The 26415-nt window shown below is 44.6% G+C and overlaps 2 protein-coding genes across 3 annotated transcripts; both read right to left on the bottom strand.

The window, feature by feature from the left end:
* Positions 1-366: 366 nt before the first annotated feature.
* pwp2h (PWP2 small subunit processome component) lies at positions 367-11210 on the bottom strand. Its single transcript, XM_034202179.1, has 21 exons — positions 11053-11210; positions 10567-10679; positions 10355-10449; positions 10167-10266; positions 9556-9699; positions 9338-9473; positions 9005-9240; positions 8595-8738; positions 6554-6624; positions 6339-6475; positions 5458-5606; positions 5189-5336; positions 4412-4562; positions 2550-2730; positions 2299-2446; positions 2071-2179; positions 1840-1905; positions 1244-1462; positions 1013-1163; positions 857-931; positions 367-692 (listed from the first exon to the last, which is right to left on the bottom strand). Exons 1-21 carry the CDS (start codon positions 11068-11070, stop codon positions 527-529), a joined length of 2757 nt encoding a protein of 918 aa, XP_034058070.1. The 5' UTR covers positions 11071-11210; the 3' UTR covers positions 367-526.
* Positions 11211-19422: 8212 nt separating this feature from the next.
* Positions 19423-23855, bottom strand: pjvk (pejvakin). Of its 2 annotated transcripts, XM_034202211.1 has the most exons (6): positions 23645-23855; positions 22872-23067; positions 22008-22149; positions 20787-20904; positions 19808-19951; positions 19423-19724 (listed from the first exon to the last, which is right to left on the bottom strand). In XM_034202211.1, exons 1-6 carry the CDS (start codon positions 23853-23855, stop codon positions 19423-19425), a joined length of 1113 nt encoding a protein of 370 aa, XP_034058102.1. The 2 variants fall into 2 exon arrangements, with proteins under 2 accessions (XP_034058102.1, XP_034058103.1); XM_034202212.1 differs by lacking the exon at positions 19808-19951.
* Between the last annotated feature and the right edge of the window lie 2560 nt (positions 23856-26415).

Genomic DNA, 26415 nt, shown 5'->3' with positions numbered 1-26415 from the left:
AAGTGTTATATATTTTTGTTCTCTATCCACTTTGGGGGGTGGAGGCAATAATATTACAAATAGTTCTGTGGTATGGTCTGATACTCTTTTCTTGAAATATCTCTTGTATAAATGATTCATCCTTCGCTGTATGTTGAGGTCTTTATTTGGGAAAGTGAATAAAAAAAGGAGGCAATTAAACTAGTTAAAGCTTTATACTAATGTATGTAATCCTATACTTCCAGCCTTTGCATCACCAATCTACCAAAATATGCTCTTGGCAACATTTTGAACAATTAAAACATTTTATAAATACTGTTTTTAGAACGTTCATCTCCAAAACGATCAACCGTGTAGACACCTAAGATATGCACTCTTACAGCTTAGTTCTTTTTCAAAGACATTAAAATGCATTTAATAAAAAAAACAGTTTACAATCATGTTTTCTGAAGTAGACAACATCGGTTTGCTTTTACAGTCCAATAATATGTTGCTCTTTGCAGTGATGTCAGCCATTTTGTTGGAATGATGTGTCCTGGCTTTAGATCTACAGCATCAACTCTGCCTCCTCGATGGAGGCCACGCTCATCTTCTCGGACATCTCTTCATCCTCCTCTTCCTCCTCCTCCTCCTCCTCCTCCGCGGTTCTCTTTACGCCCCTCTGCTTCGACAGGGCCACGGCGTAGCGAATGTTATACATGTTAAAGTCACACCTGTACAGTAGGAACAGAGGTAAGAGTGTCAGGGCTCAGGAGGATTTCTTGCATTACAAAAACAGGAAATGACATGGAAACTCATTTGTGGCTTCAGAGTTGTGTTGATTAAAGCTCGATATAAGACGGTAGGGATTGATGTGGCCAAAAACGTTAATACTTACAGTTTGGACAGATTGTCAAAGTGTCTCTGGATGCTTTTCTGCAGCGCCTGCAGCGTGGGCAGTATGGCTCCCGACCTGCACAGCAGATAGAGATAATCAGTCACCCATAATCATATGAAGACGGGAAGGGAAATCAATAAGGGCCTGGGAGCGTACCTGTTCTTCAGCTTCTGTCCGTGCAGCATGAGCAGGCTCTGGGCCCAGGTCATGTAGAACTGCAGGTGACCCGACTTCTCCAAACTCGCCGCCACGAAGCCCAGAAGCTTCTCCACGTAGATCTCAGGAAGAGAGCTGCAAACCACTGGGACTGGAAGATCAAATAAATAAATATCATTGATCACGTTCAGAGGGAGCAGATCATTTCATTATCATTTGAGATGGACTCACTCTGCTCATGAGGCACTTTTTCCAGCACTTCCTGCTTCAGGGCTTTTTCGTTGAGTCTGAACGCAAGCACGATGGCCGGCGCCCACTCCTGGAGCCGCAGCTGCTTACGGATGCTGGCCGGCGTCACGTCCATGTCAAGGTCGTAGGGGTCAAAGACCAGAGAGCCGTCGAGGGAGTAGACCAGCAGACCCTCGGTGGTGGTGGCCGCCCAGCTACGACCTGAGAAAACATGGAAACACTTAATAAACCTTTAAGACCGCAGTTTCCCATTAGATTGACTTAAATAAAAAATATGACAACAAATACAATTCAGAGTATGTAAGGTGACCATTGCTCTCTCCGTGTTTACAGATGTTATACTCCCCCATCGACATTTAAACTCAATTCCTTCTCAACTTGTTGCCAGCTGCATAACAAAGTATGATAGAGGACATTCCATTTGATGTGTTAATTGACGGATGGACAAAAAAAAACGATAACTTTAGAGTGTTTAGATAATTAAATGATTATATTTCCAAAACTGTCATTTCATAAGCACCCTTTCTATCCTCTTTATCAGACATTCCTAGCACGCTCAATACTTAACGACAACCTACCAGTAGGAGAGAACCGCAGCGAGCTCACTCTGATCTCAGGCTTGAAGTGTCGAGAACTCATATCCCCTTTAAAGAAAAAACCATACAGAAAATATGAGTAAAAACACAAGCGAATACAGAGCACGGCGTAAAAAATAGACCACCATTTTGGATCATCAGCTGGACAGCAATGATGCCAACCCTTTTGTGGATTATCATTCTTCATAACAGCTCTTTTAAGTGATGGCATACCTTTCCTGACTCCAGGCAGGCTGATGTTGACTCCCTCCCCGTCTCCAGCTCCCTCGTCCACCAGAGCCAGGCTGCCGAACTCCGTCATCTTCCGCCTGTCCAGGAACTCCTGAAGGCAGCATGGGAAAACAAGTTCAAGAACCGAGTAAGCATATTGGTGATCACTGGATCCTTCTGTGGAACATGAAAGATTCCTTGAAGTGTGTGATGTTGCTCTGAAAGTCGTACCTCCATGGCATCGAAGGACAGGTTGCAGGAGATCTCAAACTTCTTCATGAGCATCTGCTCCTTCACGTTGTAGATGCAGACAAACTTGGACTGTCCTCCCGCCAAAACCGACTCCCCGTCCGCAGAGTAGCACAGTGACGTGAAGGACCTGGATGAACAAAGGCGAGGAAGCGCATCCTGAATCTTATATTCCACACAAAGCCTTATCCGCTTTGATTGGACCAAAGGAAATGAGTTCAGCTCTCACTCACTTCCCCTTAGCGGACTGCTTTGCTGTGATTTTATCCGTCTCTTTGCGGCCCGTCTCCAGGTCGTGGCGTCCGGACACGGAGCCGGTTTGTGTCGCCGTTTGTGGGTTCCAGAAAGAAACCTCCCCGTTCAGAGTGGCTACAGCCAGCTCCTGACCGTCAGGGCGGTACGTCACTGCCAAACCTGAGAGGAAAATATACAGCAGAATATGACATCACATATGATAGCAGTGATACTGTAGATCAGTGGTCGCCAACCAGTCGAGTAGTGTGGTGCGGGTAGATCGCGGACCGTTAAAAAAAACATAACAAAATAAATAAAAATAAAATAAAAATAATAATAATGTTTGAAAAATAGGTTTTTAGATGTAAACCTTATCATCCACCACCCCGTTAGCAGGTGCCACTTGATTGACGTATATTTGAGACACCTCAATAATATAATACATTAACCGTGCTTTACGTGAACCTCATCATAACACAAGAGAGGACTGCAATTTCCCGTGTTCAGTGAATGCAACAGAGGCAAGTCACCAGACCAATCAGAGAGTTGCATGGAAATACCTATGGGAAATACACGTGTGCTTGTATCATTCAAGCTCGGGGCTGTGTGTGTGTGGCAATAGCGCATTTAGTGTGTGAGAGAGAGAGAGAGAGAGAGAGAGAGAGAGAGAGAGAGAGAGAGAGAGAGAGAGAAAGAGAGAGAGAGAGACCGGTGCTAGCGGGGACCGTGATGTTAGCATCTGGTTAGCTAGCTGCACTAACGGACATAAGGAGCTGTTTCCACAACAAGCTGGAGGAGAGTCCTCCCCCTGTCAGACTGAGGGGCTCAGGTGAGCTAAAGGACTCTGAGTGTTTAAAACGGTTGTGTCACAAATTATTCAAAAGATTATTTCCGCGGCACACCTTCATATGATCATTATAGTTATACAAACAATAAGAGAATAAATGAAAAACAGGTATGAAATACTATATAGCAGTAAAACAAGAATACAGTTTAAAAGGAGAGTGATTTGTAAAATATCCATAAAGAAAAAGAAAATCTGTTGACAGTTCTGTTTCATATGGGTGCTGAGAGATGTATCCCTAGATCTCTTCATGTTGCTCTCAAAGTGCACCAGATTGATGCTTTCAACTTCAATATGTCTGTACGGGAGCATCCCCCCGGACCCCCCTAGAGGAGGATAGGACCTAGAGGAGGTGAGGACCCCCCTAGAGGAGGTGAGATCCGCCCCCCACTCAAAAGAAATAGCACTTTACCCCTGCCTATATGCCGTGAGCTGATTATGGAGCCTTCATTGTAACAGTAATTCAGATGCAATTAGCCTATAAAAAAAGGCCTCAAATTGGAAGCACTGTCTGGGCCGTCTTTATCACTCGATTCTGCAATAGGTAGATCTTGCCTTTCACCTAGGCCGAGGTCGGTGATCTTGGGCTTAAAAAGGTTGGTGACCACTGCTCTACATTATCCATCGCAAAAGACAAACGTTGTTTCTTGTGTTATTCCAACATGTTTAGGGCCTTGAAATGACTTGTTATCCACTATGAAGCAGAATTTGATCAAAATCGCTATGTTCTATTTTTGAACCATCAGAACCTACTTCACCTGTCGTAGGACTTTATTTATAACCTGGAACAATCATACAATAAAGTCCCTTAACACTCCAGAAATAACATAGGTTCCTTATATTCAGAATCAGAAAACACAGATAGAAAACTATAATAACATTACAAAATATTTAAAGAATACAGTAAAAATATAGCAGTATTTACATTGAAATAAAATATAAAATATGTGCAGTAATAATAGATATTAAGATAATGCATATTGTATGTATAATGAAATATTCAGCGTGTGTATTTACCATCAGAGGTGAGGGATAGTGTCTCTTTGACCTGCCAGCTGTCCAACATGTCCCACAGCCGGACAGTGCGGTCCCAGGAGACACTGGCCAGGATGGAGTGGACCGGACTGAAGCACAGACAGCTGACCGGGCCCTCGTGGCCCCCAAGGACCTATCAATAACAGGGATGGAAAAATATGAATATTTTTAAACATGAGCCATGTGAGAATATAATTAATAAATGTGCTGAAGAGTTTGGAAGCAACGTTTACATTCTGTGCAGGTTTTTGTTTTCTTGCATGACTAAGCATTGTGTTTAAAGCTGGTATTTCTGATTAAACTGCACCAATAATATTAGTATTATATTCAGAAAACTTTATTCGTCCCACAGAGGGGGACATTTACATTTATTACAGCAGAAAAGAGCCAAAGACAGCTTAATGTTGACTAAATGTATTATTAGTAGGGTCAGATTCTAGTGGGAGATTATCAGCACTGTGTCAGACTTGTGTGATCCAAACATTTACAATAACTCCAAAGCCTTTATTCAAAAAGTCTTCTTTTCTACAGATCAAAGTTTCATATGTGTTGCATTGAGTGTTTCAAAAACAACATTTCCAGCACCGTCACAGGGAGATGAGATTTTGATATGATATCATAAAATATGAAAAACTTTAAACTTTAAAAAGGAAATGTGGTAGAACCCAGGTATATATATATATATATATATATATATATATATATATATATGAATATATATATATATATATATATATATATATATGAATGTGTGCGTACCTCCAGCAGTCTGCCTGTCTGCATGGACCACAGAAAGATCTCAAATGAATCCTGAGCGCCGGCGCTCACCAGCTCTCCGCTGACGTCTACAGCGAGGGAGGAGAACTGCGCAGGCCGCGGAGACGTGAACGTCCGGAAGTTTCTGTACCTGTAATCACAAAAGTACACACTGACATTTAAAAGTCGTTTCCCTTTAGACACAGAGACGTTTCTGCTGTCAGTGTGTCTCCATTAGGAGTTGGAAGGGGACCAGCGTTGCCGTGGGTCACCTGTGCAGGTCGAACGCTCGCACCGTCCCGTCCAGAGAAGCGCTGACGATGACGAAGCCGCTGGAGGTGAAGGTGACTTTAGTGACGCTGCTGGTGTGCTCTGTGAAGGTGACGAAGCAAAGGCCGCTGTTTGTGTTCCACACTTTGACCTGGGGAGAAGAGAACACCGTGATGACATGATCAGAATCCCTTATGTAATCCACGGTAAAATAAATAAAATTAAAAGGTCTATTATATTATAGGTTATGTGTTTTGCTCAAAATATCAAACAGATCACCCATTGTAGCCATGCCTCATACCCCTCTATTTCAGCCCTGTTATTAAAGTGCTGATTCTGGGTCCGTAGCTTCAAAAAAAAACAAAAAAAAAACACATGCAGATGAATTCTACCCAGATACAGCTAAATGCTAAATGCAGCTTAAACGCCATATCATGTTCCAAACCACATCAAGGATTATTTCTGAAACAGTATGGAGCTCAAATGCTTCTTCTCTTGCGGGTTTACCACAAGGTGAGTTCCTTTTATTATTTCCTGCTTTTGTATACATACTCTCTCCAGTACAGGTTAGCTCTGAGTTAGCGATGCTTGCTAATGTAAACACAGACCATATTAAGTCCAAAACACATTGTGCATTGTTTCTGATAGGGCTGTGGGCATAAAGCCAGCCCACATTTCAGATATTACGTCATATCGGCAGAAAATCTGGATCAGATCCGTTGTTCCCCCGTTTTTAGAGATTTGGGTACGGAGGAAAAGAGAGGGTTGTGTTTTCTGACACTTTGTGAGTTCCCTGACACACCGGGGACACATATTTATGTATAAAAGACATGAAAAAGTGTACTTTGCATGATAGGAGACCTTTAAAGTAAGAAGGACTCACTTTTCCGTCGTCTCCTCCTGTAGCGATGTACTGTCCGTCTGGAGAGTAGGCCAGCGAGGACATGTTGTTGAAGTGTCCCTGCTGCTTGAAGACGTACGACTCGCTCTGCCACTCCCACACCAGCAGCTGACCCATCCCTGAAACAACAAACCTTGTCTTTTTAGAAGTCAGGTACTTTTTGAGTTAAGAAAATATTCAAAGAAAGAGGTTCTTACCCGAGCAACCGAAGCCGATCCAGTCTCCAGAGCTGTTTATAGACACTGAGGCGATTCTCTGGTCGGAAATACTGCAAGAAGAAGCGTAACAAAATTAGGGATGCACGATATTGGTTTTTTTAAACCGATACCTTCCTGCTTCTCAAGACCGATAACCGATAATAATATAATATATATATATTAGGGCCGGGACTCGATTAAAAAAATTAATCTAATTAATTAGAGGCTTTGTAATTAATTAATCGAAATTAATGGCATTTTTAATCACATATACATATTTGACCTTAGAACAGTGAGAAGCAATTTTTTTCACATGGATTTTAGTATACCATTAGGCGCATTCACACCGCAGTACTTTTCCCACAAAGGTTCATGAGAATTTAGTTCATGAGAACTCTTTGAACCTGGGGGAGGATTAGGCAAATGAAGCCGCTGACGTCACTTCTTCTTCTTCTGCTTTGGGTTTACTGGCAGGCCGCAAACCACTTCACGGCGTATACTGCCGCCCAAAGTCCCCGGCCGGAAGTCCCCGGAGTTGGGGACTGGCTTCAGTAGAAGCTGCTGGGAGTCCCAGCAGCTTCTACTGAAGCCTTCCGAGTAAATCGCCAGAACGCCGACACCTCCTCATCTCCACCGCTCCCATGTTTTATTTTGTGTTGCCATAAGTTAGTGTCTCTGCGTTTCTGCGCTGGGCTAATGCTAATAATGCTATTGCGAGGATAATAAAATGGCAGCTTCACAAAACTTTTTGGGAGTTTTACGGGGCGTGGTTTGCAATCCGCCCAGCCAATCAGAAATATAGCTCTTTTCTCACAAGAGAGCCGTACGAAAGTCCCTGCTCTCTAGCAGCTCTCTGCTCTCTAGCAGGGACTTTCGTGGGGGTAAAAAGGTTCTCATGAACTAATTTTAGTACCGGCTCTTTTTGGTGTGAACGCGATAAAAGAGGCTAACGTCCACGCTAGCTTCCACGCTAGCTGCTATATGTTTTGCATTGAGGTGATACTTGAGGCTTGATGTGCTGCGGTGATATGCGAATTCCTTTTTGCATAATTTGCACACAACCGTGCTCTTATCGACGCTTCCATCCGTCCGTTTTTTAAAACAACATTTCCCACTGTTGTTCACTGTGGTTTGTTGTTGTCTGAAGTCATGAACGTTAGTTGGTGCTCCAGTATAATCGGTACGCCTGAAACTCATCCAGTGAGAAACGTTCCGCGGTGCAAAAATAAGTGCGATTAAAATGCGTTAATTTTTTTAACGCGTTAATTTTTGTGTAATTAATTAATCTTAATTAACGCGTTAAAGTCCCGGCCCTAATATATATATATTAAATGTACCTGTAGTTTTTGCACACCTGGTGGTAAAAAAAAGACTAGTAGTGAGCAAATGACATGAGCATTACTACTATGAACAAAACAAAGCCAAGAACAGTTTTGACTGTGCAGCTGGCTTTGGATTCGCCGCTAGTTTAGCAGCGCAGGCGTTTTCGTACGCTTTTAACACACCATCGTAGTGATGGCGATGTTTCAGGTGACAAATCAGGTTGGAAGTATTATAGCTCGTTGCCTTTTTCCCTCCTCGTGGAACTTCTGCATTTGTTAATACAAATAGCAAGCGAACTATCTAACTCTGAAATTTGAAATAGTCCCATACTACCGGCGACATGTTTGTTTACTGTCCTGGCTTCACGGCCGCACACCATTTACGTCACAGCCAGGCACGAGTTAGGGAGCGCTGGATTTGTGAAGAACTCCCCTCTTCCTAAACCACTAATACCACAGTACTGGCAAAACGGAAGGAGCCGAGTGAAAAACAAGCGCCCCTCATCCCAATCCACCCACACCGCAGTATTGTTTTCTTTTTTTTTACCCAAAAAATATATTGTATATTATCGGGGCTATTAATACTTTTATCGGGTTTATGGGATGACATCATAATTCCTAATATCGGACCACTAAACAAAATATATCACATGAATGTAGACATCTTTTTTCTGGGATTTGTCGTTGCTGCAGACATACAAAAACAACTTGTCTCTCACCTCAGGGAGTGGATAAGGTTGAACTCTGGAAGCTCGTGCAGGTGGAAAATCCCGGAGGCGAAACCTGTGACCAGGATGTGGGTCTGCTTGTGATAGGTGGCAGCCGTCAAGTTGTTAAAATCCCCCTCCTTGTTGAAAAAGTGCCTACAAGAGGAAAAAGTGCAGTTTGAGAACTTTGAAAAGCATTTAACGAGGAGAAAAAAGGACTCGAATACATTAGCTCTAAGCTACAGCACATGTTCATGTAAATGGGTGATGCTGCTACTATAGCTTAGAGCAGATGAACCGGCTCTTTGCACAGAGCCAGACGCCTAATGGAGAGCAGGATGGTTGGCACAGTATGAACCTTACAGTGTTTTTGTAGGCTATTTCCCATCAAAATAATAAAAGGAAAACAAGAAGCGTCTTACTTGCTCATCTGCCTGAATCGAACGTTTTTGGTCTCCCCCTTGTCTTTTCGAGCCTCAGCTTTCCCTCTGATGACCTCTCCTTCCTGTCCCTCCACCCTGTCCTCCTCCTCGTCCTCCTCTTCCTCCCCTTCCTTTGGAGGCTTGGGTTTGTCCTGTTTCTTTGTGAGGACAAGGCCGTCCAGCTCCGTGTCACTCTCCCACACACACAGTGTCCCGTCCTGGCTCACCGTGTACAGCTGACAACAAAGGGACACTTTTAAGGTCTTTTCATCATGCAAAACAACATGTCCTTACAGCTGAAGTCACAAAGGACAAGAGTGAACATAAACTCACATCCAGGCTGTCCTTCTCAAAGAAACATCCCACGATGACGTCCTTATGTCCCCCGAGGGAGTAGTAGATGAGGTTGGCCCAGCGCTCTGCACCGAACACCCACGTGGACATGTCTTTGCTGCCCACTACAAAACACCTAAAGGGAAATGTTACAACAATGAGACATTTTGTTTTTCGCAGCTTTTTGAATACTTTAAGGCCAATAAACGTTGACTCACTTGGAGTCGTCCGTCCAGTCGATGCAGGTGGTTTCATCGTAGGGACCGTAGTAACTCTTGTCCAACACAAAGGCATTAAACTCACGCTGCTTTCCAGGAGCGTGGTACATCAGAGCTACGTTTTCCTTTGTGACAACAAACTTCCTGCAAGGGAACAAACACATTCAAACTCAGCATTATTTATGTTTGACTTTAGGTGACTGTATCAAAACAATATTGCAGAAATACATTTTAAGTAACCAGTAACTTAGGAACTAGATAGTCCATAATGTAAAAAAGCTTTAAACATATCCGGTATCTTTTGGAACATTTCTACCGATTCTGGCACTGATCACATATCTGATTCCAACATTTACTGATAACAGTGCAACAAATGAGACATTTTAAGTCCATTCACGTGTTTGGTGCAACAATTAATATTATAAAAACTTGAATTACTATTTTTGTGATTCTCTCACCAATAATAGCTGACATTAAATGTTATCTTACAGTACATTAAATATCTTTTAGATTTTGCACTGGTGGTCAAGGAAAAGTAACGTGAAGATTTCTCTTTAGGACCTGGGAAGAAACATTTTAAAATATATTTCATGAATGAAGTTCATCCTGACCTGCCATCAGGCGAGAAGCGGATGCTGCTGACGCGCTTGTGGAAGTGGAAATGATGAAGGATGGCTCGGGTGATGAGACTGACCAACACTGCTGCTCCATCTGTGTGACACAAACATAGAGACATGTTTCCCCCTGCAACAGCACATCGACTGGAGTTCAAACATAAGAAAGAGACAGAAAGTCATACCTTCATCCACAACGATTGCTATGTTCCCATCAGGGGAGAGACCCACACATGTGATGTTTTTGACAGTGGAGATGGGTAATGTCTCAGATGTGTTGCTAAAGGAGAAATTGTGACACCAGTTAGTTCATGCATCATTTAAATGTGTCTCGTCTTGAACATAGATTTGCAGGCAGGGCTTCACAGAACCACGTCTGTTTTTAACCATTACTTACTTTTTCAAGTCGAAGACAGAGATTCTGTTTCCAACCGGACTGATCACAGCGTTGCCATCTTTAGAGAAACTCAAATTTCCCTGACGATAGACCGCTCCGAGCAGATTGGAAAACTACAATAAAAACAGTGTTTTTCTTTTAGAAATCACTTAAAATTCACATTCGCTGGTATGAATTGAACTTCATCCCGAACTCAATTCACACATGTGGGAAGTTAGCAACGTCTATTAGTGAAAACGGTTAGAGAAAAGTGTTTTTAAAAACAATAAAATGCGGTTTTCTATAATATCCGTCAGCCGAATATAAGTGTGAATACTAACACAATATATCCTACATTTGTTTATGTAGTTCTCACTCTTTTCCTTAACATATATACAATAACATATTCAATTGCACACATTTTGAGTGAAGTCTGGTGTGACGTTTTCTCCCGGAAAGTAAGGTTAGCTGCAGAAAGATGCTACAAGCAAGCAGTCGCGTACTTACCCTATAAGCAAACTTCATTTTGGTAACTGTTCACGCACTTATGTTTAATTCTTTGTATTTCTCCGTATTATGGTAAATGTAGGGCTAATGTTACACATGCTTCTTCCTCTACCACTCCACACGTGTGAGCATTTTGTTGACACTTGACACATCCGGTCTGAGGCGAGTTACATTTCAACCACTGCGCCCTCTAGCGGCAGGGAGGGGAAACGAGTGGAAATAAACTATATCAGTAATAATACTCCTCCGATGTATTATAGATATATTTCATTAAATAAACATACATTATAGGGTATATCTATGTATTGTTTAGTACAGTATTACAATACATTGAGATAGGCAAGACACTATATGTAGGGTCTAACAAGTTGTGTAGTGTCAAAAATGCTTGTCTCAAAAACGTTGTTAAGTATATTTAATGAACTAACGCATATTAACATATACAAGTCATTTCAAATGAACCACAGTACCATAAGGAAACAATTTTCTTTAAAATAAAAAGCATCTATATTGATTCTGATTTTTCTACATCCAACTCACAGGTTTATCTGTCACGATCTGTCTGTGTTGTTGTTTTGTCTTGTCTTTTTCTATCTTTGGGTTTCCTGTTTTATTTTGTAAATTGTTCACCCCCGTTTCCTGCCTGTTGCTTTCTGTCTGTTTTCCCTCCCTGATTACCCGATTGTGTTCACCTGGTGCCTCTGTGTTTTCTCCTACCTCCTCACCTGTGTCTTGTTTGTGTGATTAGTCTTGTGTGTATTTAAGTTCTGGTTTTTCTGTCTGTCTTTGTCGGTTCGTCTTTTGTTGTTGACTGTGTTCACCGGTGAGTGTTCTGTCTGTCCAAAGTTCTATTTCACTATCCTTGAAATAAAGGTATTATCAGTTTATCTGCATTTGGGTCCTGCTTCCTTCGCTCTACCGTGACAGAACGAACCGACCAAGAAATGGACCCAGCAGATGATCCATTTGAGGTGGAACTACAACATTTTTCCTTTTATTTGGCTTGCTGCTATGATTGGTGGAAGGGAGCGTCCAGTGTTCGGCAGAGGGAGGCCGCTCTGGTAGAGGCGCACCGGTTGGCTATGGAGAAACCAGACTTGGTGAAGTTCTTACCTGGCTGGATTTTGGACTTCCTCTGGGTGTGTGATTTCCAGCCTGCTGAATACAACCGTCTCTGTGTGTTCCGTCTGGAGTCAACCAGTGCTTCTGCCCCAGTTCCTGCTCCTGTCCAGGAGTCGTTTTCTGGAACTCGTTTGGCTTTTGGAGGTCCACGGAGCCTTCAGGCGGCTTCTAGGAGAAGGAGTCGCAAGTCCAGGCTAGCAGCCCGAGCCCCAAGAGCCATGATTCCGGTCCCAGTTCTGGCCCCAGCGGCCATGGTTCTGGCCCCAGCGGCCATGGTTCTGGCCCCAGCGGCCATGGTTCCAGACCCAGCTCTTGCCCAGCTGCCATAGTCCCTTCTCTAGTCCCTTCCCAAGTCCCTCCTCAGATCACTTCTCTAGTCCCTTCCCAAGTCCCTCCTCAGATCACTTCTCTAGTCCCTTCTCTAGTCCTTTCTCAAGTCCTTTCTCAAGTCTCTCCTCTAGTCCCATCTCTAGTCCCATCTCCAGTCCCTCCTTTAGTCCCTTCCCTAGTCCCTTCTCAAATCCCAACTCTAGTCCCATCTCAAGTTCCCTCTCGAGTCCCCTCTCGAGTTCCCTCTCCAGTCCCTACTGAAGTGCCGTTGGAGGTTCCGGCTTCAGTACCGGCCCACACAGCAATGATCCAGGCTTCAGCTCCGGACTTTACAGCCATGATTCCGGCTCCAGAACCGGACCTTACAGCCATGTTTCCGGCTCCAGAACCGGACCTTACAGCCATGTTTCCGGCTCCAGAACCGGACCTTACAGCCATGATTCTGGCTTCAATTCCGACCCCCGCAGCCATGGTTCCGGCCCCAGCAGCCATGGTTCCGGCTCCAGAACCGGACCTTACAGCCATGTTTCCGGCTCCAGAACTGGACCTTACAGCCATGTTTCCGGCTCCAGAACTGAACCTTACAGCCATGTTTCCGGCTCCAGAACCGGACCTTACAGCCATGATTCTGGCTTCAATTCCGACCCCCGCAGCCATGGTTCCGGCCCCAGCAGCCATGGTTCCGGCTACAGTACCGTCCCCGGAAGCCATGGGCTCGACTCCAGTTTCGGCTACAGGGCTGGCTCCTCAGCCGACGCCAGCTCCCCGAGTCTTGTCGGCGTACCGGCCGACTCCAGCACCTCGTCTTCTGCTGGCTCCCCAGCCGAAGCCAGCTCCCCGAGTCTTGTCGGCGTACCGGCCGACTCCAGCACCTCGTCTCCTGCTGGCTCCCCAGACGACGCCAGCTCCTTGTCCTGTCCCGTTGGAGGTCCCGCCGTCTACTCTCCTGCCGGGGGTCCTGCCAATCCTTTGTCCTGTGCCGTTGGAGGCCCCGCCGACTACTCTCCTGCCGGGGGTCCTGCCAACCCTTTGTCCTGTGCTGTTGGAGGCCCCGCCGACTACTCTCCTGCCGGGGGTCCTGCCAATCCTTTGTCCTGTGCCGTTGGAGGCCCCGCCGACTACTCTCCTGCCGGGGGTCCTGCCAACCCTTTGTCCTGTACCGTTGGAGGCCCCGCCGACTACTCTCCTGCCGGGGGTCCTGCCAACCCTTTGTCCTGTGCCGTTGGAGGCCCCGCCGACTACTCTCCTGCCGGGGGTCCTGCCAATCCTAAGTCCTGTGCCGTTGGAGGCCCCGCCGACTACTCTCCTGCCGGGGGTCCTGCCAACCCTTTGTCCTGTCTCGTTGGAGGCCCCGCCGACTACTCTCCTGCCGGGGGTCCTGCCAACCCTTTGTCCTGTCCCGTTGGAGGGCCCGCCGTCTACTCTCCTGCCGGGGGTCCTGCCAACCCCTTGTCCTGTCCCGTTGGAGGTCCCGCCGTCTACTCTCCTGCCGGGGGTCCTGCCAACCCTTTGTCCTGTGCCGTTGGAGGCCCCGCCGACTACTCTCCTGCCGGGGGTCCTGCCAGCTCCTTGTCCTGTCTCGTTGGAGGTCCCACCGACTACTCTCCTGCCGGGGGTCCTGCCAACCCTTTGTCCTGTGCTGTTGGAGGCCCCACCGACTACTCTCCTGCCGGGGGTCCTGCCAACCCTTTGTCCTGTCTCGTTGGAGGTCCCGCCGTCTACTCTCCTGCCGGGGGTCCTGCCAATCCTATGTCCTGTGCCGTTGGAGGCCCCGCCGACTGCTCTCCTGCCGGGGGTCCTGCAAATCCCGTGTCCTGGTCCTCTTCCGTGGGGGATCCTGCAGAGGCCTGTCCCATCAGCTCCGACACCGGGTCCTGCCCGGTCCCCGGCACTGTCCCGTCAGCGCCTTCCTGCCTGGCCTCCGGAGCTCTCTGGTCTTCGCCCTCGAGCCCGGGCCCCTGAGAGCCGCGGTCTTCGCCCGCGATCCCGGCCCCCTGACTCTTCCTGCCGCAGTCTTCGCCCTCGAGCCCGGCCCCCTGAGAGCCGCGGTCTTCGCCCACGGGCCCAGCCCTCTGTGAGCCGTGGTCTTCGCCCTCGAGCCCGGCCCCCTGACTCTTCCTGCCGCTGCCCTCGTCCTCTAGCCCGGCCCCCTGACTCTTCCTGCCGCTGCCCTCGTCCTCTAGCCCGGCCCCCTGACTCTTCCTGCCGCTGCCCTCGTCCTCTAGCCCGGCCCCCTGACTCTTCCTGCCGTTGCCTTCGCCCTCGGGCCCGGCCCCCTGACTCTTCCTGCCGCTGCCTTCACCCCTCCATGGTCCCCATTTTGGACTCTGCCTTGCCCCCGGGCCGTCCGCCCGAGACCCCTTCCTGGTCCTCTGTCTTGCTCCCGGGCCGTCCGCCCGAGACCCCTTCCTGGTCCTCTGCCGTGCCCCTGGGCTGTCAGCCCAAGCCCGTCCTCCAGACCCCCTCCACCCACCCTGGTGGCTTAGTGATGCGTCCCTCCTCCGGACCCCCTCCACCCACCCTGCTTAAGGTTTTGGACTTTTTTAGTTTTGTTTTGGGACGTCTGGGATCCGTCCCTTGAGGGGGGGGTACTGTCACGATCTGTCTGTGTTGTTGTTTTGTCTTGTCTTTTTCTATCTTTGGGTTTCCTGTTTTATTTTGTAAATTGTTCACCCCCGTTTCCTGCCTGTTGCTTTCTGTCTGTTTTCCCTCCCTGATTACCCGATTGTGTTCACCTGGTGCCTCTGTGTTTTCTCCTACCTCCTCACCTGTGTCTTGTTTGTGTGATTAGTCTTGTGTGTATTTAAGTTCTGGTTTTTCTGTCTGTCTTTGTCGGTTCGTCTTTTGTTGTTGACTGTGTTCACCGGTGAGTGTTCTGTCTGTCCAAAGTTCTATTTCACTATCCTTGAAATAAAGGTATTATCAGTTTATCTGCATTTGGGTCCTGCTTCCTTCGCTCTACCGTGACATTATCATTACTTTGAGAAAAAAGATTATTAATGTAACTTTTAGAAGGGAAGATATGGTCATTTGTTCTGGGAATGTCATTTTCGAGCCTGAGACCTGAAAAACAGGCTCAGTGCTTAACAGGTTATAGGGTATATCTATGTATTGTTTAGTACAGTATTACAATACATTGAGATAGACCCTAATTATAGTGTCTTGCCTAACAAGTTGTGTAGTGTCAACAATGCTTGTCTCAAAAACGTTGTTAAGTATATTTAATGAACTAACGCATATTAACATATAAAAGTCATTTAAAATGAACCACAGTACCCTAAGGAAACAATTGCACATTTCCATTTGAAGAAGAGATATTATAAATGTTTCCTTTGCAAATAACCAGAGGTGGGAGAAGTACTCAGATCGTGTACCTATACCAGACTTAGGAATACTCTTACAAGTAAAAGTCCTGCAACCAAAATGTTTCTCGAATAAAAGTACAAAAGTATTAACATGGAAATATTCTAAAAAGTACTCATTAAGCAGATTGATCAATTTCAGAATGATATCTATGATATGTTTTTAATATAATTAGTGATGCTTTAAAGTGTTCTCAAAGCTGGTAAAGGTGCGGCTAGTTTGAATGACTTTGTATACTGCAGGGTAGCTTGTACTCCAGGTGGATCTAAAGTCTGATTTAAGTATTGATTATATTTCACGTCATTTATCCACATCTGTAAAGTAACTAAAGTAACTAAAATAAATAAACGTAGTGGAGTAAAAGAACAAAGTAGCATCAAATGGAAATACTCAAGTAAAGTACAAGTATCTCAGAATTGTACTGTTATTTACCCCACTGCAAGTAACTTCACTTCAGTGGAAATAACCATTAGTTTTGATGTACAACATAAAACATTATTAGACACAGTGGAAGCACAAAGTCCTGCTCAAAAGAAATGAAACACTTGGAACAGTACAATACCAGGCAGGTGCTCTTCACACGATCCCTCCTGTCCAGTTCAACCTGAAACTCCCACTAAATAATTTAGCATCTGGCAGCAACAGTAAACACACAGCACAGGTAGAAATTGGTTGATGTCAATGATACAACAACATCCATACTGTGCATTTTACAATGCAAAATGATACTGAAGTAACAACTTGAATTAAGCTAATTTGTTAACTTAGCTTCAGGAGCAGGCCTCAACCCCATCTCTAATCATGGCTTAGTCTATACCCAAACATCCAGCCATCGCTTGTCTCCATTCTCTCAACCAGCCCTCCCTCTCCCTTCTACTCATACATTTCCCTTCCTACCTCATACTTAGCCAAACCCCTTCCTCCCTCCACCCATCGACGCCCCTTCATCGATTCATCCCCACATCCATACAGCCCTCAAGCCTTACATCCCATCATCCACTAATCCCTTCATCCCTGCTTTCCCTCATCCCTTCATGTTGACATCCCTTATCCCTTCAGCCCTATATAGCTTATCCCTTCATCCCTTCATCCCTCCTTTTCCTCATCCCTTCATGCTGACATCCCTTATCCCTTCAGCCCTATATAGCTTATCCCTTAATCCCTTCATCCCTCCTTTCCCTCATCCCTTCATGCTGACATCCCTTATCCCTTCAGCCCTATATAGCATATCCCTTCATCCCTTCATCCCCCCTTTCCCTCATCCCTTCATGCTGACATCCCTTATCCCTTCAGCCCTACATCCCTTCATCCGTACAACCCTCTATCCCTTCATGCTGACATCCCTTATCCCTTCAGCCCTATATAGCTTATCCGTTCATCCATACATCCCTTCATCCCTACATCCCTACATCCCTTCATCCCTTCATCCCTTCATCCCTATATCCCTTCATCCCTCCATCCCTTCATCCCTCCATCGCTTCATCCCTTCATCCCTACATCCCTTCATCCCTCCATCGCTTCATCCCTTCATCCCTACATCCCTACATCCCTACATCCCTTATCCCTTCAGCCCTATATAGCGTATCCCTTCATCCCTTCATCCCTCCTTTCCCTCATCCCTTCATGCTGACATCCCTTATCCCTTCAGCCCTACATCCCTTCATCCGTACAACCCTCTATCCCTTCATGCTGACATCCCTTATCCCTTCAGTCCTATATAGCTTATCCCTACATCCGTTCATCCCTTCATCCCTACATCCCTTCATCCGTTCATCCCTACATCCCTACATCCCTTCATCCCTCCATCCCTTCATCCCTTCATCCCTACATCCCTTCATCCCCCCATCCCCTTCATCCCTCCATCCCTTCATCCCTACATCCCTTCATCCCTCCATCCCTCCATCCCTTCATCCCTTCATCCCTTCATCCCTACATCCCTACATCCCTTCATCCCTTCATCCCTACATCCCTTCATCTCTACATCCGTTCATCCCTACATCCCTTCATCTCTTCATCCCTACATCCCTTCATCCCTTCATCCCTACATCCCTTCATCCCTACATCCGTTCATCCCTTCATCCCTACATCCCTTCATCCCTTCATCCCTACATCCCTACATCCGTTCATCCCTACATCCCTTCATCCCTACATCCCTTCATCCCTACATCTCTCCATCCGTACAGCCCTCTATCCCTTCATGCTGACATCCCTTATCCCTTCACCCCTCCTTTCCCTGATCCCTTCATCCCTCCTTTCCCTCATCCCTTATCCCTTCAGCCCTATATAGCTTATCCCTACATCTGTTCATCCCTTCATCCCTCCATCCCTTCATCCTTCCATCCCTCCATCCCTACAACCCTCCATCCCTTCATCCTTCCATCCCTCCATCCCTACAACCCTCCATCCCTATATCCCTACATCCCTTCATCCCTTCAGCCCTATATAGCGTATCCCTTCATCCCTCCTTTCCCTCATCCCTTCATGCTGACATCCCTTATCCCTTCAGCCCTACATCCCTTCATCCGTACAACCCTCTATCCCTTCATGCTGACATCCCTTATCCCTTCAGTCCTATATAGCTTATCCCTACATCCGTTCATCCCTTCATCCCTACATCCCTTCATCCGTTCATCCCTACATCCCTACATCCCTTCATCCCTCCATCCCTTCATCCCTTCATCCGTTCATCCCTACATCCCTTCATCCCTACATCCCTACATCCCTTCATCCCTTCATCCCTTCATCCCTACATCCCTTCATCCCTCCATCCCTCCATCCCTCCATCCCTTCATCCCTACATCCCTACATCCCTTCATCCCTACATCCCTTCATCCCTTCATCCCTACATCCGTTCATCCCTTCATCCCTACATCCCTTCATCCCTTCATCCCTACATCCCTTCATCCCTTCATCCCTACATCCCTTCATCCCTACATCCGTTCATCCCTTCATCCCTACATCCCTTCATCCCTTCATCCCTACATCCCTACATCCGTTCATCCCTACATCCCTTCATCCCTACATCTCTCCATCCGTACAGCCCTCTATCCCTTCATGCTGACATCCCTTATCCCTTCACCCCTCCTTTCCCTGATCCCTTATCCCTTCATCCCTCCTTTCCCTCATCCCTTATCCCTTCAGCCCTATATAGCTTATCCCTACATCTGTTCATCCCTTCATCCCTCCATCCCTTCATCCTTCCATCCCTCCATCCCTACAACCCTCCATCCCTTCATCCTTCCATCCCTCCATCCCTACAACCCTCCATCCCTTCATCACTACATCTCTTCTACCTTCGTATTTAACTTGTGCGTATTTGAAGTGTCTCATCTCATCACCCCCTCCATATTAATGAATTGTTACTTCTTCCATTAAACCTACAAACACCATACTGTCGTGGCGTGGTCCTCGTAGTAAATATGTTGTTGTTAAAGAAAGAGTCAAGCCCAAGGAAAGTTTCCGTGACTTTTATTTTAAAGTTTACAAGAACAAACATTTCAAAACTGTAAACAGTTGCACTCATCTTGCACCCCCAGAGGATGAACAATCTCTTCTTCACCTCAGCGTTTTGTGCCACAGATCGAAACAGGGCACCACGTGCAGCCGGACGTATTTCTGTCCACCGGTCGTGCACTCCAGACAGCCGTACACAGTTTCCCGCCGCTGGGGTCCCATGCCGCAGAGCGCGCAGGGCCCCTTGGGGATGTTGTGTTTGAGGAGGTTGACCCGTGTGTGGTTGCTTTCTCTCAGGTAGGCAGTGGACACGTCCGTCATGCTGGCAGATTTCTCATAGTAGTCTGTAACCATGTCATCCATGTATGTGTCAGAGTGGGTTAGCTCCTCAAACGTTTGGTTATCTACACAATGGATGGATAAAGCAAAATGGCAAACATGCAGTAAAATACTTTTGTTTTATTTTGTAAAAAGGCAATAAATATACCTGCTCTAAAAGGGCTTCCATAGATTATTCCAGACAGGAAGCGGCGAAGACGACCCATCGAGAAGTGACCAATGTAACCACCGAGCTGCTCCCGGATCTGCTCCCGCTCAAACCCACCCTGAGACTCCGGGGCTACACAAATATCTGACCAAGAAGAAAAAAATGAATATAGATTGGGGTCAAGAACAAAAACCTTGGATCCATTTCGAATATTTATTCGAATATGTTAACTCCTTTTAGGTTTTGTTCGAATGTTTGATCATTGCTTTAGCTTGTGAGTGTTTTAATAGCAGCTGTTTTAGCAGCTGTGCTCAACATGGAAGCAACCGTTTTTCGTTGCTTTTGATTCAAATAAGGTTGGAACCTTTAACCACAAAGGGAAATTTGGACTTAAACCCTCAATCTCCTGATTAGAAGTCAGACACCTTACCCATTAGGCCCATTATCCTTTAAAACTCAATACACTATCTGCAGTATTACGTTGTGTAAAGGGTGTAATTTCAGGTGCCACTATTGCTTGGTCATAAGTCATAATGACACCGTAACTCTAGAGGCGGAACAGATCCTTTTCATGTTTCTAAGTGAAGACATTGTTATAGTTTTATAAGAATGTGAAGCATGAAGACTGTAGAGGAGCCTCAGGTGCTGATGCTCCCATGAAGGGATGCAAACCTTCAATTTACGCACAAACTACTCCTTATCCTTTAAATGCTCTGTTGACTTTCATGTCAATGTCATTAGTAGATTAGAGCCGGTGATAGAAAAACACTGGAAAGAAAAACTATTTCATTCAAGGGAGTGGTTACTAATTTCAGCACTGTAACAGAACTGAAGAATATGTTTGGTTTTCAAACTTTTTTCAATGTTTTATTCAATATTCTACACTGTACCCAAGAAGTTGTTTCAACAATCATTTTCATAAAGATAAGGAGCATTTTGTGTGTGTTTAGTGTTGAGTTAGAGTAGGTGTTTATTTTACCCAGTCGCCCGTCCAGTCGGACAAACAGCTCGCAGATGCTGAAGGCGATGGTAGTGTGAGCCGGGATGACGATGGCCTTGTCTCGACCTTTAGGATTCCTGCCGTCGTCGATCTGAAACTACATCACAACAGAAAGCTGAGTGGCACACCTGTTTATCAGCCAGGTGACTTTTTGGGAAGAAAAAGACAAAAAGGTTTTGAAGATCTTGTAGTTTTTTTCTTTCAAAAATTGAAATGTTTCGTGTCTTTTACTAGCCATTTTATTAACGTTTATTTAAAGGTCTCCTATTATACAATTTGTAGGCATATATTATAGGTCTCAGATCTATAAAAAAACATGTCTATGAAGCGTTTTGCTCAAAATACCAAACAGATCACCCATTGTCGCCATGCCTCATGCCCCTCTATTTCAGCCCTGTTACAAAAGTGCTGATTCCGGGTCTGGCCCTTTAAATGTAACCGAGCTGCTGCTGGCCACGCCCCTTTGGACCATGCAAGCAGTGAGCTGCAGAGAGAAGAGTATCTACTCAGCAGAAACTCAGCTAAACGCTGTCGTGGTTAAACGCCATATTATGTTCCAAACAAGGATTATTTCTAAAACAGTATGGAGCTGAAACGCTTTCTCTCTCGCAGGTTTACCACAAGGTGAGTACCTTTTATATCCAGCTTTTTTACACATATTCTCACCAGTACAGCGTTAGCTCTGAATGTTAGCGATGCTTGCTAATGTAAACACAGACCATATTACTTCCAAAACGTTGCGCATTGTTTCTGATAGCGGACGATAAGGCCGTGGGCGGAACGTTGCCAGGAGATCAACGTAAAGCCAGCCCACATTTTTATTAACGCGTCATGACCGCAGCAAATCTGGATCAGCTCCGTTGAACCACCGTTTTCAGAGATGTGAAAAAGGAGTAAAAGAGAGAGGGCTGTATTTTCTGACACTTTGTGAGTCTCCTTACACACAGAGGACACATATGTATGTATAAAAGACATCAAAAAGTGCATTTTGCATAATTGGAAACTTTCCAATACATTTGACATTGTTAAATATAAGATTAAGAGTTGAAATATCCCGCCATTGGTATAGTACCTGACTTCAATGCAGGACATTTGAACAACTTGGGATGAATTAGTGTCTGAATTTTCTTATACAGTTTTATTCACTACAAGTTGGTGGTGGTGCATTCCCAAAGTGTGTCTAAATGTATTTGTGTTTACCCTCATGGTGGTCCCTCTCATGCCGGCGTGCACGGTCAAAGAGCACTGACGGGTGGTCCGGATGCTCTCCACAACGACGCAGAGAGCCGTGCGTCCGCTCTCCTTAGACTGCCGGACCAGGCAGTGATCCAGGTCCACTTTCCTGACACAGGAGAATAAAACATCTGACGTTTGGTCGGGTATTCATTTGGCTAAAACCAATATCTCCAACACAAGTTTGACACCAGTTAATATCGAACAACACTCTTGTGTTGTCTTCTTGTATGTAGAGACAGCCATGCGTGCCAGTGTAGAATAACATGATCATTTATTCATCCTTACTGGGAAACCCGTCCTCTCATATTCCTTCTGTCACAAGAGGTCAGAGGTCAGCTGTTGACTTAAAGCTTTTGTTAGGGGAAAAAACCTCAATCTAGATATAGTGGACAATGAATGTGTCCTCCATTGTTTACATTTGAGAGATCAACATGAGCCCAGATATTTCTCATTTGGATATTCATTATATAATCAACTGAGTTGTACACGTTTGATGTGATGTGGTATTTGGCCCATTGCTGGTTGATCAATCTATATATTGTGGCCCCACTTCATTTAGGTTATATGGAAATGTAAACAATTTCAGTTTGAAATCAAATGAAACTCATTCAGTTGTCTAAAATGATGCAGTCTATGCAAGGTATCAAGAAGGATATTACTGTATAACATTTGCATGACTCTTAAGATACTTCTACCTCAGCTCTTTTTTGAAAAATATACATAATGAATGGTAACAAATAATAATTGACCTCACTTATTAATAAAACATTACAGAGATGGCATTGCATCCAATCAGCCTGACTCTATGCTGATGATATGTTGTGTTACCTGGAGTTGAGCTCTCGCAGTAGCGTGGGCACCTCCAGCTCGTGTTTGGTGACGATGCCGAACGAGGCTTTGACGGCCACAGAGTCCGACCCGCTGATGTTGAACCCAACATCGTTGAGGAGGTGGTTTCCTAACCGACCGTTGAGGGCGACGTCAGATTTATCCTCGTAGTTGAGGAGCTGATAAGAAGATACTCCTGTTTGAGAATAAATCAAAGGGATGTGATCATATTATGCTGGGATATATTGCAATTGTTTCTGCTTCGATGTACTTCCTTCCCACTCATTAGGAAATGATTTTGCTTTTTACTACACGACAATCATTTAAAAGGTGACAACATTATAAACGTATGTTAGGGCTTCAACATCTTAAAACAATCAAAGAAAATGTGCAATATTGAGTTGAATAAACCTGGGTAAAAAAACTTGTTTAAACCCACAGTTATTTATTAAAATGCAGTTGATATTTCAAGATTTCCAAAGATACTGCGAACATCAGATTGAATTCTTGGAAGATTAGCATAAAAGGATGCTGAAGACATCTTACTTCCATTTTAAAGAATGAGGCAACCATATACATTTGTATAGAGTATTTAAAAAGTACCCTCAGTGTAATCATACAATTCAATGTAGAGATGGAATAAGATAATACAGATTATGGCACTGTAAATTGCTTACGGGGTAAAATATATGGATTTTTTTATGTTAGAAGACACATTTATCATTGGTCCCAACAAATACCCCAAAAAGTATCCTTGTGTTTCATCACTGTACCTGCTGTGATCTCTTTCTCCCCGACCAGGATGTCTTTCAGTGAGAAAGCGGTGGAGGCGTGCTTGTTCTTCTTCCAGAAATGCCTCTTCCTCTTCCTGGACACCAGGCTGAGCGGCTGGTAGCGGTCGGCCTCGCTCAGGCTGGGGACGGGGATCAGCCTCCCTGTGTCTCCCACCTGCTTCACAAAGTTCTTAGTGGCTGCCGCAAACATGTCGACGATCAAACCAGGGTACAGAAAAATATTGTTCCTCGAAGACTACTGTGGCGCACACACTGCTGGGTCCATTCACTGGGGAATGTTCTTTCAGACCCGTGAGGTGTTAAATAATGCAGGTAGTGTGTAAGGGAACACGGGACAATAAGCGTGTTAACTTGATAGGTCACTGCAGCTTCCTGTCATGGGACAAATAAAGGTTGGAAACAGCACATCATAAGAGCATTTTTCACATTTGACTCTTGTCGGCTAGGAATTGCATTCTAAAGCTTTTTTAAAGGTCACCTATTGTACTATTTTTAGGCATATATTATAGGTCTCAGATATATAAAAAAAAACTTTTTATATCCTGCTTCTTTATACATACTCTCACCGGTACAGCGTTAGCTCTGAGTGTTAGCGATGCTTGCTAATGTAAACACAGACCATATTACTTCCAAAACGTTACGCATCGTTTCTGATAGATTGAGGACTGCAGATGAAAATTAGCTATAATCTGGCATAATTCATATTTTCTTTTTTCTGAGATTAATGTATTTGTACGCATGGTCCTCTTTGAAATAAATGCATAATATACATAGCAACGTTTCTGATAGCAACGTTTCTGATAGGGCGCAAAGCCCGCCCACATTTCCGATATAACGTCATATCGGGAGCAAATCTGGATCAACTCCGTTGTACCCCCGTTTTTAGAGATGTGGGTATGGAGGAAAAGAGAGAGGGTTGTATTTTCAGACACTTTGAGGGTTCCCTGACACACCGGGAACACATGTTTACGTATAAAAGACATCAGAAAGTGCATTTTGCATGATAGGAGCCCTTTAAATTCTGATCTTAAACAGAACATTTGACCCCTTTGCCTTTTTTTAGTTTGGATAATGTCCATCTTTTCAGACTGCTGGCCTCTCATTGTGTGTGTGTCCTGCATGCATGATCATGGGCCGATCTACCCTGTGGTTACACTGCTATAGTTTAGACAGCCCGAAATATCCATGTTTTTTTTTAGGTTTTAAACACCACATGTAAAAGGCTTTCTTCTTCCACAAGGTTAGTATTAGTTTCTATACATTGCACTCCCTGTAATTTTTTATGTCTTGGCCAAAAGAGGTCTTTCTTGGAAGCTATAAAAAAAAATCATCACAGTGTAATTTACATTCAGGCGTGCAGCCAGGAATTTCAGGATTGAATTTCAGTTTCTCCAAACCTTGGGAGATTAAGGGAATTATCAGTATCAAGTGCAGGTGATAAAAAAGTGTATTTAGAAGTGTGGAGAGGGCACAGAGTTATGTGAAATACATTTTGACAGCTAATATGTGTGCAGTTTGTACAGAGACAAGGTAAAGGTCAATCACTGATTGTGTCTGCAGTTGGATAATAAGAAGAGTTAAACCAGGTGCAAAATACTGTCAAACAAGGTCAAATCCAAACAGCACGTACAGCTTTAGAGCACCAGCCCTTTTAAAAAGTAGCTATTTCAGGGGCTGCCCTCCAACATGACAAAAGGAAATCTCCTCTCAGCACCACTTCATCACACCACAAGAATAAACCTCTGGATGTACGTCTCATCTGACAGAGGAACTGTCTTCCCATCTGCCTCACTTTCTGTCCCCCGTGACTCTTTAATGGGAAAGCAGTCTGTCCTCACAGCACCTCAAACTCTTCCTGACTCAGTTGTAGCAGAGGCAAAGTAAACAAGTGAAATCCTCCTCATACACTGACAGAAATGTGACTTTAGGAAGGCGTTGATAACTCTAATTTAGAAATACTGTGTCCGGGTCACTAGTGGTTACCAAGGTAAATAAGCCATGATGTTTGCTTGGTTCTCCACCACCGGGACGGACAGTCTGCGCGAAGCACCGACTTGGCAGAGCGTTGCCCTGGAAAACACATCAGATGGATGTTACATGCACATTGTAAACCGCTTAAAGTGGTGCGCACAGATTTAGTTCAGCAAAAATGTCAGGTAGATTGCAACACATACGGAAAAGGTTATTTATTTATAGTTTTAAGGTTGCTTTTATTTCATTGATAGAGTATAAATACATGTATTCTACCTTGGTTCTTCTGGAAACAAACAACACATGCTTCAATCATGTTCGAATATAAGTCATGACCAAAACGGCATAATGTGTAATTTTATACACCTTTTGACTTTATTTCCCACAAACTACCCACATAAGTTTGTCTGAATAGTTTTTCTGCTTTTTTAAGCAAGATCTATGAAACATGCATGGGGCATGGGGGGATGAATGAAAAGGGTCATTAAGGACGCAACAAATAGTATAAACGAAAGACTAAATGCTGCAGAAGCACAAATGACTTATTTGTTCCACTTTTAATCGTAAAATGTTAATTAATACAGCTTTAATCTATGTCAATTGGCAAAATAAAGTCCTTCAATCATTATTTTTGAACCACAATGCAGGTTGGCAAAACTGCAAAGACTCAATGTGAGATTCCAAAAGTATTTTAGATGCATCATCATTCAGCCCATCTCTTTTCATCATGGACACATTTCATGCAGCCTTTAATTAGCTGCATCTTTTCAAGGCAACTT

Source organism: Gymnodraco acuticeps, unplaced genomic scaffold, assembly GCF_902827175.1.
Source record: "Gymnodraco acuticeps unplaced genomic scaffold, fGymAcu1.1, whole genome shotgun sequence".
Classification (NCBI taxonomy): Eukaryota; Metazoa; Chordata; class Actinopteri; order Perciformes; family Bathydraconidae; genus Gymnodraco; species Gymnodraco acuticeps.
This window is presented reverse-complemented; position numbering and strand designations above follow the sequence as displayed.